Source organism: Eumetopias jubatus, unplaced genomic scaffold (assembly GCF_037043125.1).
Source record: "Eumetopias jubatus isolate StellerSeaLion01/CBP00866 unplaced genomic scaffold, mEumJub1_p1.0 scaffold_2, whole genome shotgun sequence".
Lineage (NCBI taxonomy): Eukaryota > Metazoa > Chordata > Mammalia > Carnivora > Otariidae > Eumetopias > Eumetopias jubatus.
This window is the reverse complement of record NW_028274808.1, coordinates 38,794,919-38,814,314: the sequence shown is the minus strand read 5'-3', so window position 1 is coordinate 38,814,314 and position 19,396 is coordinate 38,794,919. Positions and strand designations below refer to the sequence as shown.

Sequence of the window (19,396 nt, the reverse complement as noted above, 5' to 3'; positions counted from 1 at the left end):
CTAAATGAATTAAGAATTATTGAAATGTTTATAAAAAAGGACCATCTATTAATTGGTTTTGATTTTTTTTTTTAATTTCAGGAGAAGTAAGAACATCATTTATCTGGTACTATGTTTCTTCATTAGCTATACAGTGAATACATTCACTAAAAAAGAGCCACCTCTGAAAAGAAAAAAGTATGAGAAATTAGTAGTATAGGCTTTTGTTCTGGAATTTTTTTTTTCAACAGTAATCTTATGGGCCTGGAGGAAATGATTTTTCTTGCAAGTTCCATCACCAGGAAGAAGCATTTGTATTCAGCTCATCCCATTGGAACATAATAGCCTTTTTGGAATATATACAATGATTTTTACATAAGATATCAAAATAGCACATTATATTTCCATACTAATTTTAGTGCTTTCTAATTTTGAAGAATTTTATTGCTTTTTTTTGTATGGCTGTAGAAAGTTAACAGAGCATTTTTTGAAATCTGTGTGGACTGTTAAAATAATCGTTTTCTTTGCATAAAGAATCAGACAGTTATTAGAAATGGAATAAATTAGATTCAGCAACTCTCCTAATCCTGTGAGGTAAGGATTGTTATTACCATTTTACATATGAGGAAACCAAGACTTTTAGTTGAGTGACTTTCCTGAAGTTATATAACTAGTAATGGCAGAAGTGGAGTTTGAACTCAGGCCTGTGTGGTTTCACATCTTCTACCCTTAATCACAATAACATCCTGCATTACACTGTTAAAAAAAAAAAAGTTATATAGGCATCAAAATCATAAGGCAGGTACTAAATCCAAGTAGGGAAAGGTACATAGAAGATAAACAGCAAATAGTGACATAAGAATAGGAATTAATGTAAGTCATTGCTATATTAAATGATACAGATTGTTCCATATGGTCAGAGTATACTAAGATTAGTAAGAGTTGGTATGATCGGAGATGATTACAGAAGAAGCAGACTTCAAGGATGATTCAGATTTAGGTATAATGGAGAGAATGAGGGCTTACCAGGTAGGATAAACAATATTAAGTTGAGCTTTGAGGAATAAATGACAACTATAAATAGAGACATTGTGATTATTGGTCCATGAGATCAACAAATACTTGAGGGCTTAATATATGCAAGTCACATTGTGGAGATGATGTAGAAAACACAGTAGTTGCTCATAAAGGTGTCATGGTACAGATAGTCCTTGCTTTGCATGGTACTGTGTTAATGGAAACATGTGCCTAGTAGAATCGTGTCCATTCTTTATACATTTCTGTGGTGACTGAGATTTGATCTCAGTTTAGATATTCATAAGTTTGAGTTAACATGGCACCCTATAAAGCGAGAACTGCTTGTATTTAGTTTGATAGATAAAACAGAGTGAATTTTTGTTGGGCAATGGTAAGAAATATATTGACTAGTATAGGGCTGAATTTTGGAGGGCTCGTAGTGGGGGGGGGGGTCACCTGGGTGGCTCAGTTGGTTAAGCATCTGCCTCTTGATTTTAGCTCAGGTCATGATCTCAGGGTTGTGAGATTGAGCCCCATGTCAGGCTCTGAGCTGGGTGTGGAGCCTGTTTAAGATGTCTCTCCCTTTCCATACCACATGGCCTTCTCTCTCTTTAAAAAAAAGCTAGCAAGAGGACATTAGTCTTGGCATGCCAGGATTTAAAGGTATACCCATGACTGCTTTTTTGTTGTTGGAATGATTTCTCTTTGGTACTGGTGAAATTAGAGATGGGGAGTGGGAGGTTGCTTTAGTGTCTTAAGCGTTTACCCATTAATTACAAGTAGTATATTAAAGGCTAGTTAAATATATTTTGAATTCATTCCTTTGACAGTTTAGCACAATTTTATTATTTATTAAGATAGTGGTTAAGAGCCTACGTATTAGAAACAGATGGTAACCTGTACTCAGTAATACTTATTGTTAAATGTTATCTATGATAACAACCTCAGCTACTACCTATGTAGTTTCATCTATCACTTGTGTGCTGATAACCCGGCATATCTCCTACCCAAAACCCTCCTGATCTGCATATCCATATATAGAACAGTCTACAGAAGTCCCCCATTTTGGATTTCATACAAGCCCCCAATTTATGTAAGCAAGGTCTGCACAGGTCCAAATCCTACCTCTGCTGAGTGACCTTACTTAATAGATTTGTTGAAAGGATTGAATGAGTTGATATTTGCAAAGTGCTTAGTGTATCATTCATATAATGAGCACTAGATAAATGTGAGTTTCTGCTAGTTATCTTGGTGCTAGGTGCTAGAAATTCTTAGGTAAATAGAAAATGTGTCCCTGTTCTCTAGTTGAAGAGACATTTATAAACAAAGCTATATGGTTAGTAATATATATCCTTTTACTGTGTGCCAGATACTACATATAGCATTATATATGAGTTTTTTTCATTTAGTACAACCTTGTTACTTGTTCCTGTTTTACAGATGAAGAAATTAAGTCTTAGAAAGATTGTCTTACCTAGAGTCATATAGTTGTTAGTATCAGAATCAATATTTGAACCCATACAGTCCGACTCTAGATCCTTAACTCTTAATCTAGTTCATGGTATCATGCCGCCATAGAGATATACATAAGATGAAACGAGAATGAACAGGAAGGTATCTGTCTAGGGATGTTAGGGGAGTCTTCATAGAAGAGGTGATATTTGAGCAGGCTGTTGAGGGAGTGAGTAAGAATTTACTATTGGGCAAGAGGAGGAAGTCATTTCAAAAAGAACAGTTTGGATTTGAGAAAGCTTATTGAACCCTTGGAGTTGTGTGCAATTTGTTTGGCTGGAGTTCAAGTGAGAGATGAGATTGAAATGGTAAGTATGGACCAGATCACACAGGTCCCATGGTTCCTGTTAAGAGTTTGTACTTTATTTTTTAGTTACAGGAGTTCTTTCAAGTAGTTAAATAGTTCTTGAGGAGCTATTGAAGACTTTAAAAAAAGTGACATAATTGTATTTGTGTTTAGAAGCTCAGCTTTGGTGATACAGTGAGCAGTGGATTGAATAAGACATGAACAAGGATATCTACCAATCGAGTGATTACAGTAATCAGAATGAAAAGTGACTAGGACCCAAATGAAGGTGGAGGAGATCCAGTAGGCAGAGATTTTGAGAAAGATTTAGGGTAGAATGGGAAAGATGGGATGTTGGGAGTTGGGGTTGAGGAGAGGGCAGAACCAGATAAATCTCCCCGTGTTCTTCTGTTCTGAGTGGGTGATACTAAATGTGGAAAGAGGAGCTTTTTTGATAGAAGAAGACACACTGCTTACATAAATTGGGGGCTTGTATGAAATCTAAAATGGGGGACTTCTGTAGACTGTTCTGTGGATATGCAGATCAGGAGGATTTTAGGTAGGAGATATGCCAGATTATCAGCACACAAGTGATAGATGAAACTATGTAGGTAGTAGCTGAGGTTGTTATCATAGATAACATTTAACAGTAAATATTACTGAGTACAGGTTACCATCTGCCAGGTGCTGGAGATACAGCAGTGAACAAAACAGATTTTTTTTAAATCCTCATGAGGAGCTTACAGTTGGGTTGGGGCTAGGTTAAAGTAAATAGTATACCATGTGGTAGTGTTATGGAGAAAAAACGAGGGAGGGAGAGAGAATTCAGAGGCAAAGGTTGGCTTTGTGCAGTTTTAAATTGTTGGGTTAGGGACTGTCTGACATTTAACAGAAACCTGAAGGAGGTAAGAGAATGAACCATGTGAGTATAGGGGGAATAACATTCCAGACAGGGGAGCAGAAATGCAAAGGCCCTGAACTGGGATTTGTATTTGGCATGGTCAAGGAAACACAAAAAAGGCCAGTGTGGTTGGAACCGAGTAAGTACAAGGTAGAATAGAAATTAGGTGATGAGAGAACAGAAAGGTATTGGGAGGTCAGATATGATAGGGTTTTCTAGGTCATTATAAGGACTATGGTTTTTACTCTGAGTGAGATACCAACTCTTGGAGGATTTTGAGTAGAAGAGTGACTTTTAAGTTTGAACAGGATTACTCTGGTTTCTATGTAGATTGAGGCAGAAATACAAAAATAAGGAAACTTAGGAGGCTATTAGAATTATCCAAGTAGGAGATACAGTGGTTTGGAACATAGTGTTAGAGGTAGAATTGGAATTCTGATTATGTTTTGAAGGTGGTAGACCATTAGGATATGCTGATGGTTATGGGATCATAAGAAATTATGGAGGAGCAGGTTTGAGGAAAAAAAGTCAGGAGTTTGATTTTGAACACGTTGAACTTAAGATTCCTATAAGGCATTCAGGAGAGAAGATATCAAGTAGACAGTGGGATATATGTGTCTGGAGTTCAAAGTGTAGGTCTGGGCCAAAAATTTAAATGTAGAACTTGTCAGTAAGTTGGTGGTACTAAAAGGAAGGAGACTAGATGAGGTCACCAAAGGAAAGGGCAGAGCTCTGAGCTCAGAGTCCTGAGGTACTCCAACTTTTAGAAATTGGAGAAAGAAGGAATGGCCAGTGGAAGAGGAAAATCTTGGAGATACTGGTTCCTTACAAACGAAGTGAGAAAAAACTACTTCAAGAAGGAAGGAATGGAAAATTCTGTGGATTCATCAAGTAAATTGAGGACTGAAAATTGACCATCAGATTTAGTAACATGGGAGTGAACTTGAGAAGCAATTTCCATGAGGGAAGGGGAAGGCGGTTGGAGCTTGTTCAAAAAGGAATGGAAGAAGAGAAATTGGTTATAGAAGTAATATGGGGCTACTCTTTTGATATAGTTTGCAATGAAGGGGAACAGAGAAAGAGAATGGTTGGTTGAAGATGTGAAGGCAAAAGAATGTACCCATTTTTTTTAAATATGGAAGAAATGACAGTTGTTTATATACTGATAGAAATGATCTAGAGGAGAAAAACCTGATGATGCAAAAGAGGGAAGGGAAAATTGTCCAATATGCGAGTGGAGGCACTGACGCACAGACAGTTGAGCTGTAGTATTAAGGAACGATGGGCTTTGTGGGCGCAAAGGGTAGACATGCAGATGTGGCTTTGGAAAGCGTGGAAGTTCTCTTTTGACTGCTTCTTAGTTTTCTAGTGTAGTAGGAAGTGAAGGCATTGATTGAAAATGAAGATGTGCTAAGAGGTGTTGGAGGCTTGAGGAGATAGGAAAAAGTATGAAGTAATTTTTAAGGAAAATGGGAGAGTGAATAGAGTTAGAGAAGCATCAAAGGGCCCATTTGAGGTTAGTTAAGAAATATAAATTGAGAACAGTGTGATTCTGTGTTTTTCTCTCACCATATTCAGATGTTGGATTATGTGGAGATGTGAATTTAACCAGAGTTGGGATTTTGTTGTTACATCGGGAGAAAAGCAGGAAAGATAAGGATATATGCAAAGATGAGGTTCAGTAAAAGACCTTGGAATCTAAGCTGGATGAGGAGAAAAGAGGGCATACGCAGAGTGAAAAACTGGTAGGGTCACTGATTAGAGAGGTCTTAGGGAGAGAAAGGATAATAGGGCTGAAGATAAAACCCTAGACTTTATCAGTATATAATGGTAAAACAAGGGAAATATCTGAGGGTAGAGAAACAAAAAAGGCATTGGGGAAGAAAGAGACAGGAAGTAGTCTGTAATCATATCGACAATTCTGAGATCCAGATTACTGAAAACTTAACAAAAAATTACTGTGGTTAAAATAGAAATAACATAAAGTTTACCATCTTAACTATTTTTAAGAATACAGTCTGGTGGCATGAAGTATGTGTATACACTGTTGTGCAGCCATCACCACCATCCATCTCCAGAATTTATTTGTCTTCCCAGACTGAAACTCTGTACCCATTATACCGTAATTTCCCTTTTCTCCTTCCCCTAGCCCATGGCAATCACTATTCTACCTTTTGTCTTTGAATTTAACTCCTATAGGTAGGCCTCAGTGGAATCATAAAATATTTGCCCTTTTGTGTCTGGCTTACTTTACTTAGCATAACTTCTTTAAGGTTCATCCATGTTCATTCAGAATTCCCTTACCGGAATTTATATGTATATTTATCACTTGGTATCTATACCATGAATGTTTTATCCATTCATCGGATGGACACTTAAGTTGCTTTTACCTTCTGGCTATTGTGAATAATGCTGCTATGAAAATGGGTGGGCAAATACCTGTTTTGAGTCTCTGCTTTCAATTCTTTTATATATTACTGGTTCATATGAAAATTCTGTTTTTTTGAGGAACTGCCAAACTGTTTTCCACAGTGCCTGCGCCGTTTTATATTTTCACCAGCACTGCTCAAGGATTCCAGTTTTTGCACATCCTCTCCAATGCTTGTTATTCTGTTTTTTTTTTTGATAGTATCCATCCTGATAGGTGTGAAGTGATATAGCTCATTGTGGTCTGCATTTGCATTTCCCTAATGATTAGTGATTTTTTTTCATGTGCTTATTGGCCATCTGTATATCTTCTGTGGAGAATGAAAAAAAAATATATATAACTCATTTTACAGTAAGATCTCACTAAACAGAACTGTTGGCAAAACATGGTATGAATTCACATGAGACTGTACATATTCTTTACTTATCCCATTTAATATGAATATTCATATGCTCTGCTAAAGAAATATTAGTGTATCTGATTATGGCGTGTTGCCCCAAATCCTTTTTTATTAGAGTGTTTCTATAGGAAAATATTCAAATACCAGAAAGACCTCTCTTTCCCTACACTTCACTCTCATACTAATAATAAGGGTACACTCCCGCCCTCCACTCCCACTTCAAAATGCCATTCTTCTGTGGGGAATGGAAAGGGAAAGTTGAGGGGGAGCTATCTGATGGAAGGCAAGAGGAAGGGAGCGGAACTGTATATCAGTTGTAGATCAACTGTAATTTTCATGTTTGTACCAGATCTGGATTTGGAGGGTACTGCAAGAGTTGCTTCTGTATATTGGAAATTAGAATTCGAGTCATTTGGTGGAGATGGAGTATTTGCAGAAGAGTAATAATCTTTTCTCATAAACTAGTAATAAAAGTTTTATTATCTAGAATAGGCATATTTAAAGTTACCTTTTGGTTTAGTGCCCCCCACCCTTACTTTCTTAGATTGAAAGGTCCATTCTGATTTGGAATATATGTCATCATTTCAAGATGTTGGCATATTCAAATGAAAAGGAGGCACAAAGTGGCAGAATTCTAATTAAAAAATTTTTTTGGTGCATTTTTTCCAAGATTTTATTTATTTGAGAGAGAGAAAACAAGCAGGGGGAGGGGGAAGGAGAGGGGCAGAGGGAGAGGGAGAAGCAGGCTTCCCGCTGAGCTGGGAGCCCAACATGGGGGACCCTGGGATCATGACCTAAGCTGAAGGCAGCCGCTTAACAACTGAGCCACCCAGGTGGCCCTGTGTTCTTGATTATACTAGATAGCTGCTGCTTTAGAAAGCTGCGTGTTTAATGAGAGAGTATTTTGGCTGAAATTTAAAAATAAAACCTAGCAAAACTAACCTTGTCATTCAGATTTTTGAAGAAAATTTCATTTATTTATTTGAGACAGAGAGTGAGCGAGAGCGCACTTGTTGAGTGCACAAGCAGGGGGCTGAGGGGACTGCAGAGGGAGAGGGAGAAGCAGACTCCCTGTGGAGCAAGGAGCTTGCCAGTGGGGGAGGGGGCGGCTGTATCCCAGGACCTTGAGATCGCCACCTGAGCAGATGCTTAACTGACTGAGCCACCCTGGTGCCTTTCATTTCAGATTTGACAGTTTGGTTTTGGCAAGGACTGAGTTAATGAGTGGTTTGGATGCAGCTGTTGCTTCCTCACTGCAGAGAGCCTTTGTTAACTTGTAAACCATAGTAAACGGAAGTACACAGGCTCTTGAGGCTTTCATAAGGGAGTTGGAGATGGTGGTGGAGGACAGAGGTGGATGAGCGCATGTGCCAGCCATTTCACAGTGCAGAAAGGTGAGGATAGGTAAAGGCGGTGGGGAGGTCTGCCGTGAATCTAGTTTTACACAGACTCTCTTGAGTGGCGGTGATGTGCAAACAGTTATACTGGAACTGGCTATCCACTTTTACATCGGGCATCCTCCTGGAAGAGCCACGGGCAGCTGATGGGAAAGCTCTCAAAGGACAGGCAGTGCCTCAGCAGGTGCATCTTTTCAACCTCTGTGCTTTGTATTTGATCCTTGGCTCAGGAAGTTGTTTTCTGATATTTGTTATTCTGATACTTTCTATACTGTTCTTTTTTTTTGAGCTGTGAAGATAGGTAAAAAGATGCTACTTTATGAATTAGAGTACTTGATTCTGGAATGTAGTTTAAAGAACAGTGTTTTTAAAAGCCTTTTTACAAGTTTTATTTTGGTTTTGAGAAATGAAAAAATCTTATTTTAATCCTGTCTTGTGTGTGTGGATTTTTTTTATTATTATGTTATGTTAATCACCATACATTACATCATTAGTTTTTAATGTAGTGATCCATGATTCATTGTTTGCCTATAACACCCAGTGCTCCATGCAGAACGTGCCCTCTTTAATACCCATCACCGGGCCTACCCATCCCCCCACCCCCTCTCCTCTAGAACCCTCAGTTTGTTTCTCAGAGTCCATAGTCTCTCATGGTTGGTCTTCCCCTCTGATTTCCCCCCCTTCATTCTTCCCCTCCTGTGTGTTTGTTTTTAATGATTTTTGCATTTGGAAGAGCCGCAGTACTCCTTGGTGTCATAACACAATTGATCCAACTAATAGATGTTTGTCTTTTGTTTTGAGATGTCTAAGGAAGAGGTTGAGGTTTCACCTGGCTGTATTCCAGTATGAAACCTGAGATAAATCCCTTGGCCTTTTTGTAAAAGAAAATGGTTAGAAAGGCCAGGGAGAGTTCTCCTATTAGTTGTAGTGAAGAGCCTCTTCCTTAAATGAGTTTACATAAAACAGTGAATAAAAGTATCTGATCTTTTCTGTTTTGTTAGAAAGTGTGTAGGGGTGTGTGGAGGTGTGTCTGTCTGTGGGCTCCAACAAGAGACTTCTAATAAATTTCTCTGGTTTTAAAGCATAAAGTTGAAGGATAATGTTTGTTATTCTTTTGATGAAGGGTTTTTAATACTGTGTTTGGGCTAAATTCTAACTCTTTTTCTTAAGTCAGTGTTACTGTTGTCTTTTTTTTTTTTAGGATTTTATTTATTTACTTATTTTAGAGAGAGACAGAGAGAGTGGGGGAGGATACAGAGGGGGAGGGAGTGGGACAAGCAGACTGTGAACTGAACGCGGAGCCCTAGGTGGGGCTCAATTCTACAACCCGAGATCATGACCTGAGCCGAAACCAAGAGTGGACACTTAACCAGCTGAGCCACCTGGGCACCCCAATGCTTAATCTTAAATGAATGTTTATGGGGTATCTATGATAAATATACAATATATAATATACATAATATACTCACCCATATACATGTATATATGTATGAATCTATTCCTCTATTGGTTATAGAACAAATCAGATTGCTCTTGAATTTAAGGTTTTAAAACCTGATCTTTGTAGTCATCAGCAGTGGCTTATATTTAAATTGCTGGTGTGGAAGTCATAAAGGCTTTACAAATTATTCTTTTAGATAATGTGGTTCAGGTTATTGCAGAGATAGGGGCATAGAGATTGTTTTCATTATGAACAGAAAGTAGATAAAAGGGATAACAGTATGTGTATAAAAGTATTTTTGTTGTTAAATCTGTGAAGAGCTACTAATGAAGGGAATTTTAGGGGCAGTGTAAAATGAATTAAAGACTCTTTTGGTACTTGTTTTGTCATATTCTTTTAATATTACCTACCTTCCCAAACCAAATAGTCACTCTTTTCTATGTGCTCACATGTTCAGTGGGTCGTTTTCTGTTGTCTGGTAAGGCACTGTCTGTATGACAATGGCAAGTGTTCAGAGCTCCTTCTCCCTCGTTAAAAATTATTCTTTGTCTTCTATCCCCAAATGCCAGCAGCTTCTCTTTAACAACTAAGTCATTAAGGGAGTGAGTTTAATTGCGGAAAATATTCGCAATCTTATTAAATATGGAAAATGGAATGACACCAGTTGCATTTGGTTCTAAAAGATTTATTAGCATTTTTGTTCTCCATTTGAGTACCCTGTTTACAAAAAATAATACAGCTTATTTCAAAACTTGTTAGTTTGTTCCTGGCTTTTTTTTGTTCTTTGGAATCCTGAGAGGACAACATTTAATTTCAGCTTTTTAAAATATCTATCCCAGTAGATTTAATTTAGCTAACTTTTGTGATGTATTTTTTGACTGCACAGAAAGTTGGAGTGACTGGTCCCCCTGATCCACAAGTCCGCTGTCCCTCTGTCATTGAGTTTGGGAAGTATGAAATTCACACCTGGTACTCCTCCCCATATCCTCAAGAATACTCAAGGTATGTTTTGAGAAACCCTTTACCTTCTAATTTTAGATTCATAGAACTCCCAACACTAGATCTTGGGGACATTTTAGTCCGCTCATCTTTATACATTTGAGGAAACTGGTGGCTTTTAAATGTCCATAGTAGCAGCATATTTTGGCAGCCACTTAATACCAGTTGGCTTTAGATTTTCTTTTCTGTAACCTGTCCAAAAGCTGTTACTTAAAATTGGAAACCTGACACATGGTCAGAACAACAGGGAAACATTTTTTCTTTAAGAGAAATTTGCCTTCATACTTCACACTACTGAAGTATAAATAAAGTTCCACTGAGTAGCCTTTTACCTAAATTTTTATAATTTAACAAACTTAGTGAATGGTTTGTTTTCCCAGGAATAATTGGACGAATGGTATGCGATAATATTACATGTAAATAGCTTGGCTTTCAAGACATAAAAAGTAATCAGTCACCAGCTTTTTGGGATGAGGCAGCATTTTTAGTAAAGCCAAATTGGTTTCAGGACTCAATTCTGACATTTGTAAGCTGTATAACCTTAGAAGTTACCCAACTAGCCTGTACCTCAGTATCATCATCTGCAAAATGGGGGTAAAAATAGTATTCACCTCATAGGGGTTATTGTGAACATTAAATTGATTTAAAACATGTAAATCACTTAGGAGATAAGTGCTCAGTAATGTCAGATAGTATTTTTTTCCTTTAGGGTTGGAATTTTTAAAAGACTTGAAAAATAAGTTTTGGTCAAAAAATTAAACTTTAAAGTATAACAGTCACATTAATGTTCTCTTTAATTTGTAAACTACTTATGCCTCAGGTTTCCCATTTAGCAGAGTGTTGTAAGGAATAATAAGTGCTCTGTGAGTTAAATACATGTTCAGAGTACTCTCATTATGTGGCTTTTTACCTATCTAGTGACATTGCTAGTCCAAAATATTAGCACAGGTAATTACAACATTTATTTAGTGCTTTACAGTATACAGAGTGCTTTAACATGGTTTATTTCCAGAAGCTGGGAATAAGCTAGTATATTTGTTAAAAAAAAAAAAAACAAAACTAAAACTCAGTGTTGTTTTTACTTTTTCTTTCCACATAATTTGATAACTGGTTTCCAGATATAAGCAGAAGTAGAAAAAACAGGAGTGAGAATGTTATGGACACAGACCTCAGTGACTGGGGGGAAAAAAAAAGAAGAGAAAGCAAAATTTCAGGAAGCTAACACACGAGCTCATGAAACAGCAATTGAGAGCCAATTATTGTAGGGTTAGTTAGCCCTAAACACTGTGTTAGAGCTGTAAGGCAGCACTCTGTTTATATCATGGGAAAACAAAAATTAACATGAGTTTGTTAAAAGAAGATTACATGATATGTGATTATGTATTTATATATGTTAAAAAAGAGGGCAGGAAATTCCTCAACTACAGAACTCAGGTACTCAAGGCAATTCCTCAAGAGTTCTGGATATTCAGAGAATTATAGGATCAAGAAGAAATATGCTGAGGAATTAATTTCTTCGTTAGGTTTAAAGAAATAATTATTATTATTTAGTGAACTCTTTGCAAGCTGTCCAAATCAAAAAAGCATGCTCGACTTAGACAACAAAGTTTGTTCAGTGTGCATGCGTATCAGCTGGTGCAGGGATTGTGGTACAGAGAGATTGAAACCATAGGCACCTTGACTCTTGTACTCAAGGAGAGGAGAGGAAATTTACTCAGAGATGGTACTAGAGAGCCAGCCTCAGCACTTGCTTTTCAAGAGAATGAGAATGGAACCATGAGGCTGTTGTCTTTTAAGATATGAAAAGGCTTCATTAAAAATGTTTTTTATTCTGATAAGATTGTCACTAGAACCTGATCTCTTTATCAGGTTTGAGGGAATTGGTTATCAGTTTATTCTTAATAAACATTGCCTACAGAAAAATAAATAACCAATAAATAAGAATCATTAGAAAGCAGCAGTGGGATAGGAACTGTAAAATTTATTAACTTTCTTGAATAAAATTTTAGATATTTTCTTAAATAAATTTTAGACATTTAGTACATTTCTTTATCCATTGTGGAGTGTTCCCTGAGTTTTCCATCAAAAAATACTCTATAGTTTAATAGATTCTTAAGTAATTATGACTTTTTCTTTATTCATAATTCTCCTAGTTACATTTTAAAAATACATATGTCTAATTTTAAATTAAGTTTATTAGGCTTGTTCTATTAAACTTGAGTTGGCTAAAATGCTTAGAGACCTTACGTTTTCCAAATAAAAAAACCTATGTCCTTACTTTGTTAATGACTATTTATTATTCTGTGCTAAATTACTTCTAAGTTATTTTCTTGATATTCAAGGTTTTGAACACTTTTTAAAAAATTCAAAATCCCAAAGCATGCAAGAACAGAACAGTTGGAGCAAATAAAAAAGATCCCAAAAGGAAAATCTTTTGGGAAGTGGGATTGTGCATTATTTCCCATAATATCCAGATATTTGTGTGTGCATTGTATATTAAGTAATCTTGCATCTTTGACCTAAAAAACAAAACAAAATGAAACAACAACATTGAAGCCAATAACGCTTCGTGTGGAGCACTATGGTTAAGTCTTAGACATTGAATAGTATAAACCAGAGTTTTAACCTAAGTTTCTCCAACAGGGCCATGTGATGCTCATATATGGCAAACAGGTTTCATAGAGAATCCCCTAAAACATGACATAGATGGGCTGAAGGCAAGAGTAACTGTGATCATGGGGTATCCTACTCCTGAGCTGTTTAGAACTTATTTCATAATAACCTTTTTGCAAGGAGATCATACTGAAGTCCTAAAGGATTGTAATTAAGTAGCTTGGGAAGTTTCCTCTCCCTTTTGATCCTGTTCCTGACTTGATTTGATGCATAGATTACTTACAGCCCCAGTTACTAAAGCTGAGCATTATTTCATTTATGAAATAAAATGAATGAAAGAATAAAACTATTCATAGTATTAATCATAAATTAATAGTAGCTTTAGTAACCATCATTGAGCTTGGTACTGGACTAAACATCTCTGGAATAATTCTGTGAGAGGTAGATATATCTATCTTCATTTTCCAGACCAGGGCCCTGCAAACATATTCAAGACCATATTTATAAGTGGCAGGACCAGGATTTAGTCTCACTTTTCTCTTAACCACATAGGCATAACCTTTTACCATCAAGCTTGCACTACTCCATATAGCATCTTTATCTACATTGATCTCACATGGCTTTTACCATGATCTTTGATTTAAGTAATATTTGATAGAGTTTTTGTTGTATTAAAATTTTACTACAAGTAGACCTATTATAAAGACTACACAAATTGCTACTATCTTGGGCAATGTTCAGAAGCCAAGAAGATACCATAGGAGTTCCTGGGAAGAATATTTGCATCATCCTAGAAGTAAGGGAAGCAATGCTTCTAAAGTGCATACAGTTGTGGCCCAGTCCTGCCTTCACATGCTAGGCATGCTTCACATGCTAGGGTATCAGCAGAGTGGCTGACTCTAGAATCAATTTCAGGTTTGGAAGCTACACCCCATGATGCAGTTGATCAAAGCGACCATACATCTATTTGTTAGTCAAGGCCTCGTTGCTCTGTCAGGAAGGCAATGACAAAAAGCAGCAGCACCCAGCAGGATTCTTTAGGGCGAAGAATATTCATATTCTCTATAACTATACTTCACTGCATATGATCTGATATTCTTTCTATAGGATGTGTTTTTTCAGTGAAAGAACTTCAGCCATATGAACTGTACTAAAACATAAATCATTTATCAGATGATTCCCTTTAGACTAACAGTGTCATCCCAGTGGGCTTGGTTATAATAAAGTAAGAGGCTTTAAAATGTTTTCAGCAAGAACTGAATTGGAATCAAGTAGATTATGATGCTTGCTTTTACTTTGTTATTTTTCAAATACTAAGATTTGCTGAAGTTTTTTTTTACTCAAGAAACTATCACACATCTTGCTTTTCAAGGAAATAGCATGAGCTTATAATTTACCAGATAAGACTTGGCAGTAATTTTTTTATAGATTTCATTCCTTCTTAGGTTTCCTTGAACAACTTGCTTACTGCGAGAGCTTTAAAAATTAGACCTTCTTTCATAGACCTTACAAAATAAGTTGTACTTTATTTTCATGTCTCTATACCAAGACCTAAAAGTTGAATTGGATGCTTTTAATGTTGGCATTTATCTTTAGCATAATCTGGAAAGTTTAGTGGTCTGTCACTCTTCCTTCCTTTTTTCCCAGGTTTTTGTTTATGTTGCTCAGATTCACATTGTAGGGAATATTTAGTTGTGATATTTAGCTCTCAAAACAAAACTGTATTCACAGATTCTTCTATATCTTTATGTTGCAACAAGGTAAAATTGCTCATTGAGAATTTAGCACCAGTAAATAAAGGTAAGGGTAGTTGGAAGAAGGAGGATGCCATTAATTACCCAGGGTTCTACCTTTCTTTTCAGAAGAAATTATTCAAAATCCACATATTCAGAAAAATAGTCTGGCAGTTGTGGGTCAGCTCTGAGACTCTGTTAGTATATCTAGTGCCCACATTAGATGATGAAGTTTATAATTGGGGCCACTTCGTTTTGAGATTTTTTAATTTTGGTGGTAAAAACTATCTATCTTACTGCCATTCTTTCTCTGAGTAGTAGAATTTTGAGGCAGCATGCAAAGGAAGTAAGAGTCACCTAGGAAACCTTTCTTTGCAGTGCTCTTGGCTCCTGTTTCTTGAGTTCGATTTGTAATGCCAGTTATTATTTGTTTTACTCAGTACTTTGTTTTGAAATGACTTCTGTACTAATGCCATAATTTCAGGTTGTATTGGTTTGTCTAATATGAGAGATTTTGGAAACCAGGATTAGATATTATAGACACTTAGAAATATTATACCTGAATAGTTCCCTGGAAGCTTTTAGTGTGCTGTGAATGACAGTTTTAAAAGTAAGCTGTGAAGTTGTGTAGGAAGAATGAATACGCATTGTAAATCTCCAAGGGAGAAGGAAAAAAGTCACAAACATGCCTTTTTCCACCCTTACTTGAGCATGAAACACTTACTGCATACAGGACTAGAGCTCCATGAATACACCTTGGCAAAGGCCTCAGTTGAGTGTTAAATGTTTTCAGATAAAATATAATTATGTTTTAAAAGTGGCTTCCAAAGTAGTACTTGAAAAAATAGTGTAGTCTTCACACTTTAACAAATTAGACGTTTTTGTGTGTTAATCTACTTTTTTCTTTAATTCCAGTGTAATCTTAAAGCTATCCACACTGATAGCAACTAAACTAATGAGGTTTATTAAAATTTCCTTCAGCTTCAATACTTCTGTATTTGAGAGAAAATGCGGTAATTTGGATTATAGTTTTTGTCATCATATCTAGTATTTTTGTATATGTAGCTTTTAATGATAGTATCAGATCTCAGATTACCAAGGCATGACCAGTTCTGGACACAGTTCAGGATGCAGGGAGGTCTGTGCTGAGGATAAATGAGGTGTGTATTTTATAATAGAAGAGCCACATGGTCTTCTGGATTACACTAAAATAGGTATAAAAGCCACTGACTTTTAATTTAGGTTATATTATTTCTGTTACTTTATGAACTGATCCAGTCACTATTGCCTAGCTTCTCATAAACGGGACATTGTAAAGAAGTCCTATTAAATTACTGCTAAAATAGCTTGACTATTGTATAAATATAAATTAATAACAGAACATCTGAAAGAATAATTTGAACTTTTATTTCACTTGTTGAATAGTAGACTTCTAAGTTGCAGAATTTAATGGGATATTTAACCAGAGGGAAAGCCAGAATTTCAGGGGTCGAAGGAAGGAGGTAGTATATTGTATGTCCTAACTTGAAAAGATGTATTATTATAGTTTTATACTTAAAAAGATATATAAAGTCTGCTTTTATAATACCCACTTTATATCCATTTTATTCAGCACTCTATACCTAGTGCACCTAACCCAAGGTCTGACACTCAGTAGTACCGTTGACCCTTGAACTACACTGCAGTTAGGGGCACCAACTCCCCACACAGTCAGAAATCCATGTATAACTTTTGACTCCCCCAAAACTTAACTTATGGTCTACTATTGACCAAAAGCCTTACCAATAGCATAAACAGTCAACATATTTTGTGTTACATGTACTATATATTATATTCTTACAATAAAGTAAGGTAGAGAGAAGATAAAGTAAGAAAATCATAAAGAAGATACATTTATATTACTGTACTGTATTTATCAAGAAAAATCCACATATGAGTGGATGTCCAAACCCATGTTGTTCTGAAAAAATGGATAAATGATCAAGTAAAGGAAGACAGTATATACCTTGACAAAAATCTTCTTCACTTATTGGGGTGTTCTGAAGGTAGGTTTTATTTTCTACTTAGTAGAGATTATCAAAGGAGGGGAGAATATGAGATTTTCGCTGTCTGCCAAGTGGGTAAATTTTAAAAAAGCCTGGGAAGTGTTAGTCTAATAGGAAGATCACTGAATTGGATCTCTTTACTTCTCACCCTTGCCCTCCTTGTTAATTAGTTGGATGCTGTTAACCAAATTAGTTTTATCTTTAGTTTGTTTTCTCTCTTTCATATGATTAATGGGGATGACAATACATTCTCCACCTTTTTACTTGAGTAGTAATGAGAGTCAAAAAAGGATAGTTGTGAAAGTTTACAGTCTTATAAAGCCCTGTCTTTTTTTGTTTAATTATTATTTACAGGCTGCCTAAATTGTATCTTTGTGAATTCTGTCTAAAATATATGAAAAGTAGAACTATTCTCCAGCAGCACATGAAGAAATGTGGTTGGTTCCATCCTCCTGCCAATGAGATTTACAGAAAAAATAATATTTCTGTCTTTGAGGTAAAGTAGATATTTTTATAGTTGTCTTCCTATCATTTCGAACGTAGTGCCGCCTATACTGTGTCTAATTGTACTTGGATTTTTTTGAAATGTTATTTTACTGTTGTACTCAACGATTGAGTCCGATGATTCAGCTGTTATGAGAAGCAGAATTAGGCCAACCCAAATGGTACCAGGGTCACACCAGCTTGATATCAGAATAAATTATTCTATAACTCAGGATTCCATCTGATTATAAAATGCCAACTGATTGTTTATGTTTAGATGTGATAAAATTGCATCTTAGAATCTATGAAGTGGTATCTAAATGAAAAATGTTCTCTTGCTCTACTTAAAGGAATATTTTGTAGAGGTATATTTAATAGCTGTAGTAAATCTTTGTAAAGATACAAAAGTATTTTTTTTTTTTTTCACTTCATCATGATGATATCACTTAGGCTATGTCTGTGATTCTGTTGTCAGTCATGGGTTCCTAGCTTCTTGAGCCTCAGTTTTGTGGTGTCATCGCCAGGTATTAATTTGAGTACCTGCCATGTATTCAGTTCTGTTAATGACTGTGATGATAGAATTTCAGATTGTTGGGATCTGCTCAGTCTCTAACTTTCTTGATTTTCCCTACACCTTCATTTTAGGGGAGCACTAGCGGAGCTCTTCACTTTGGGGGGAGGAGGAAGGGTGTGGTTTACAATACTGTTTCAGAATACCCAAGAGCAGACAGACTGCTTCTCACCTTAAGCATATATTGGTGTGTATTTTAAAAGAAGTAATACTAAATTACTGAAATTGTTGAGGAGGTTTCTGTCCTTAAATAGCAATGTTGTAGGGTTTAATGTGGGCATCCATTGGCATTTGCGTAAAAGAGCAAGCTCTGGCAACTCCAACAACACAGGTGTGTCAGGAGAAATACACTGTAGTGCTCCTGGTCTTGGCCAACCCGGTTCCAAGAAATATCTCATTTGCCAAGTTCCCACCTAGGGAACCTGCTTGGTGCCTCTGGCAATAGTTCATACTCCTGAAAATAGCTTTGTTTGGGGGTAAATCTGATTGTGGCAGTCAGACTGCATTGCTTCTGGCTGCTGGCATAGAGACTTTAGTTAGACCTTGTTTTACTTAACAAATGTATTTTAGAAGAGGTTGCTTTTAGATCTTTTGTTGAATTACTTTAAAAAATGAATCAGATCAGCTTGCCATCTGAGGTATTACTGCAGCCAGTCTTGTTATAAAAGCAGAAAATGCAATTTTTAAAAGGGTCATCATTTCCTTGTCATACTTTGTTGAAGTAGAGTATTTTATATATTTAGTTGTCTTAAAACAGCAGGTACCCTAATTCTGCTGTTGGAAGGATAGCTTCCAGGTTCTGATCACTGACAGCTTCTCTTAGGCTGGACTGTGGATACTCACAGGTATTTGTAAGTGATGTGTATTATTATTCTAGAACTAAAGAGCCACTTTCCTCATCATTTTGTTCTATTATTTTCCTCTAGGTTGATGGGAATGTGAGTACCATTTATTGTCAGAACCTGTGTCTCTTGGCAAAGTTGTTTCTTGACCACAAAACACTCTATTATGACGTGGAGCCATTTCTTTTTTATGTACTAACACAGAATGATGTCAAGGGCTGCCACCTTGTTGGCTACTTTTCTAAAGTAAGTATATCAGCTTAAAATTTGTTTGAATTCACATGGAAATCTGAAACAATTTTTGTCAGTTCTCACTGGGAGACACTACACAATGCAGCACCTTCTGGGTACCATCTAGCTTTTTGGAAAGGAAAATGAAGGAACATTCAGAAATGTACCAAGTGCTCGAAGGTGCTTAGTAACATTCAACAGACTGTACTCTCCTAGGAACATGAGCTGCCGTTTATACTCAAGAGGAAAAGTTTTTAAATGCCTTCTAGTCCCATGGTAATAATAGCTAGAACTTGTGAAATAAACACAGTCAATACCTCTGTGAGCTCTTTCTCATTTTAAATCTTGTCCTAGTTTAAATTTGAAGAATAGAAATAAGAATAAGCCATTTTTATTCACGGATATTTTCTCTTCTTCCTATAATCTTCCATTCTCTTGGGGAGAACAGAAGGTGTTTTTGTAGTCAAACAACATAAAAGATGTACTTTTATTTAAGCTATCCTATGATAAAATCTAAG

The 19,396-nt window shown here is 36.3% G+C and overlaps 1 protein-coding gene across 2 annotated transcripts in view; it reads left to right on the top strand.

Annotated features, from left to right (window-relative positions):
- The window catches only part of KAT6A (lysine acetyltransferase 6A), a 109,220-nt gene that overhangs the window by 76,342 nt on the left and 13,482 nt on the right, over positions 1–19,396 (top strand). For both annotated transcript variants that reach the window (XM_088020971.1, XM_088020970.1), the window contains exons 9-11: positions 10,248–10,363; positions 17,106–17,247; positions 18,732–18,893. In XM_088020971.1, the coding sequence (XP_087877097.1) occupies positions 10,248–10,363; positions 17,106–17,247; positions 18,732–18,893 (420 nt within the window). The remainder of the gene's footprint in view (positions 1–10,247; positions 10,364–17,105; positions 17,248–18,731; positions 18,894–19,396) is intronic.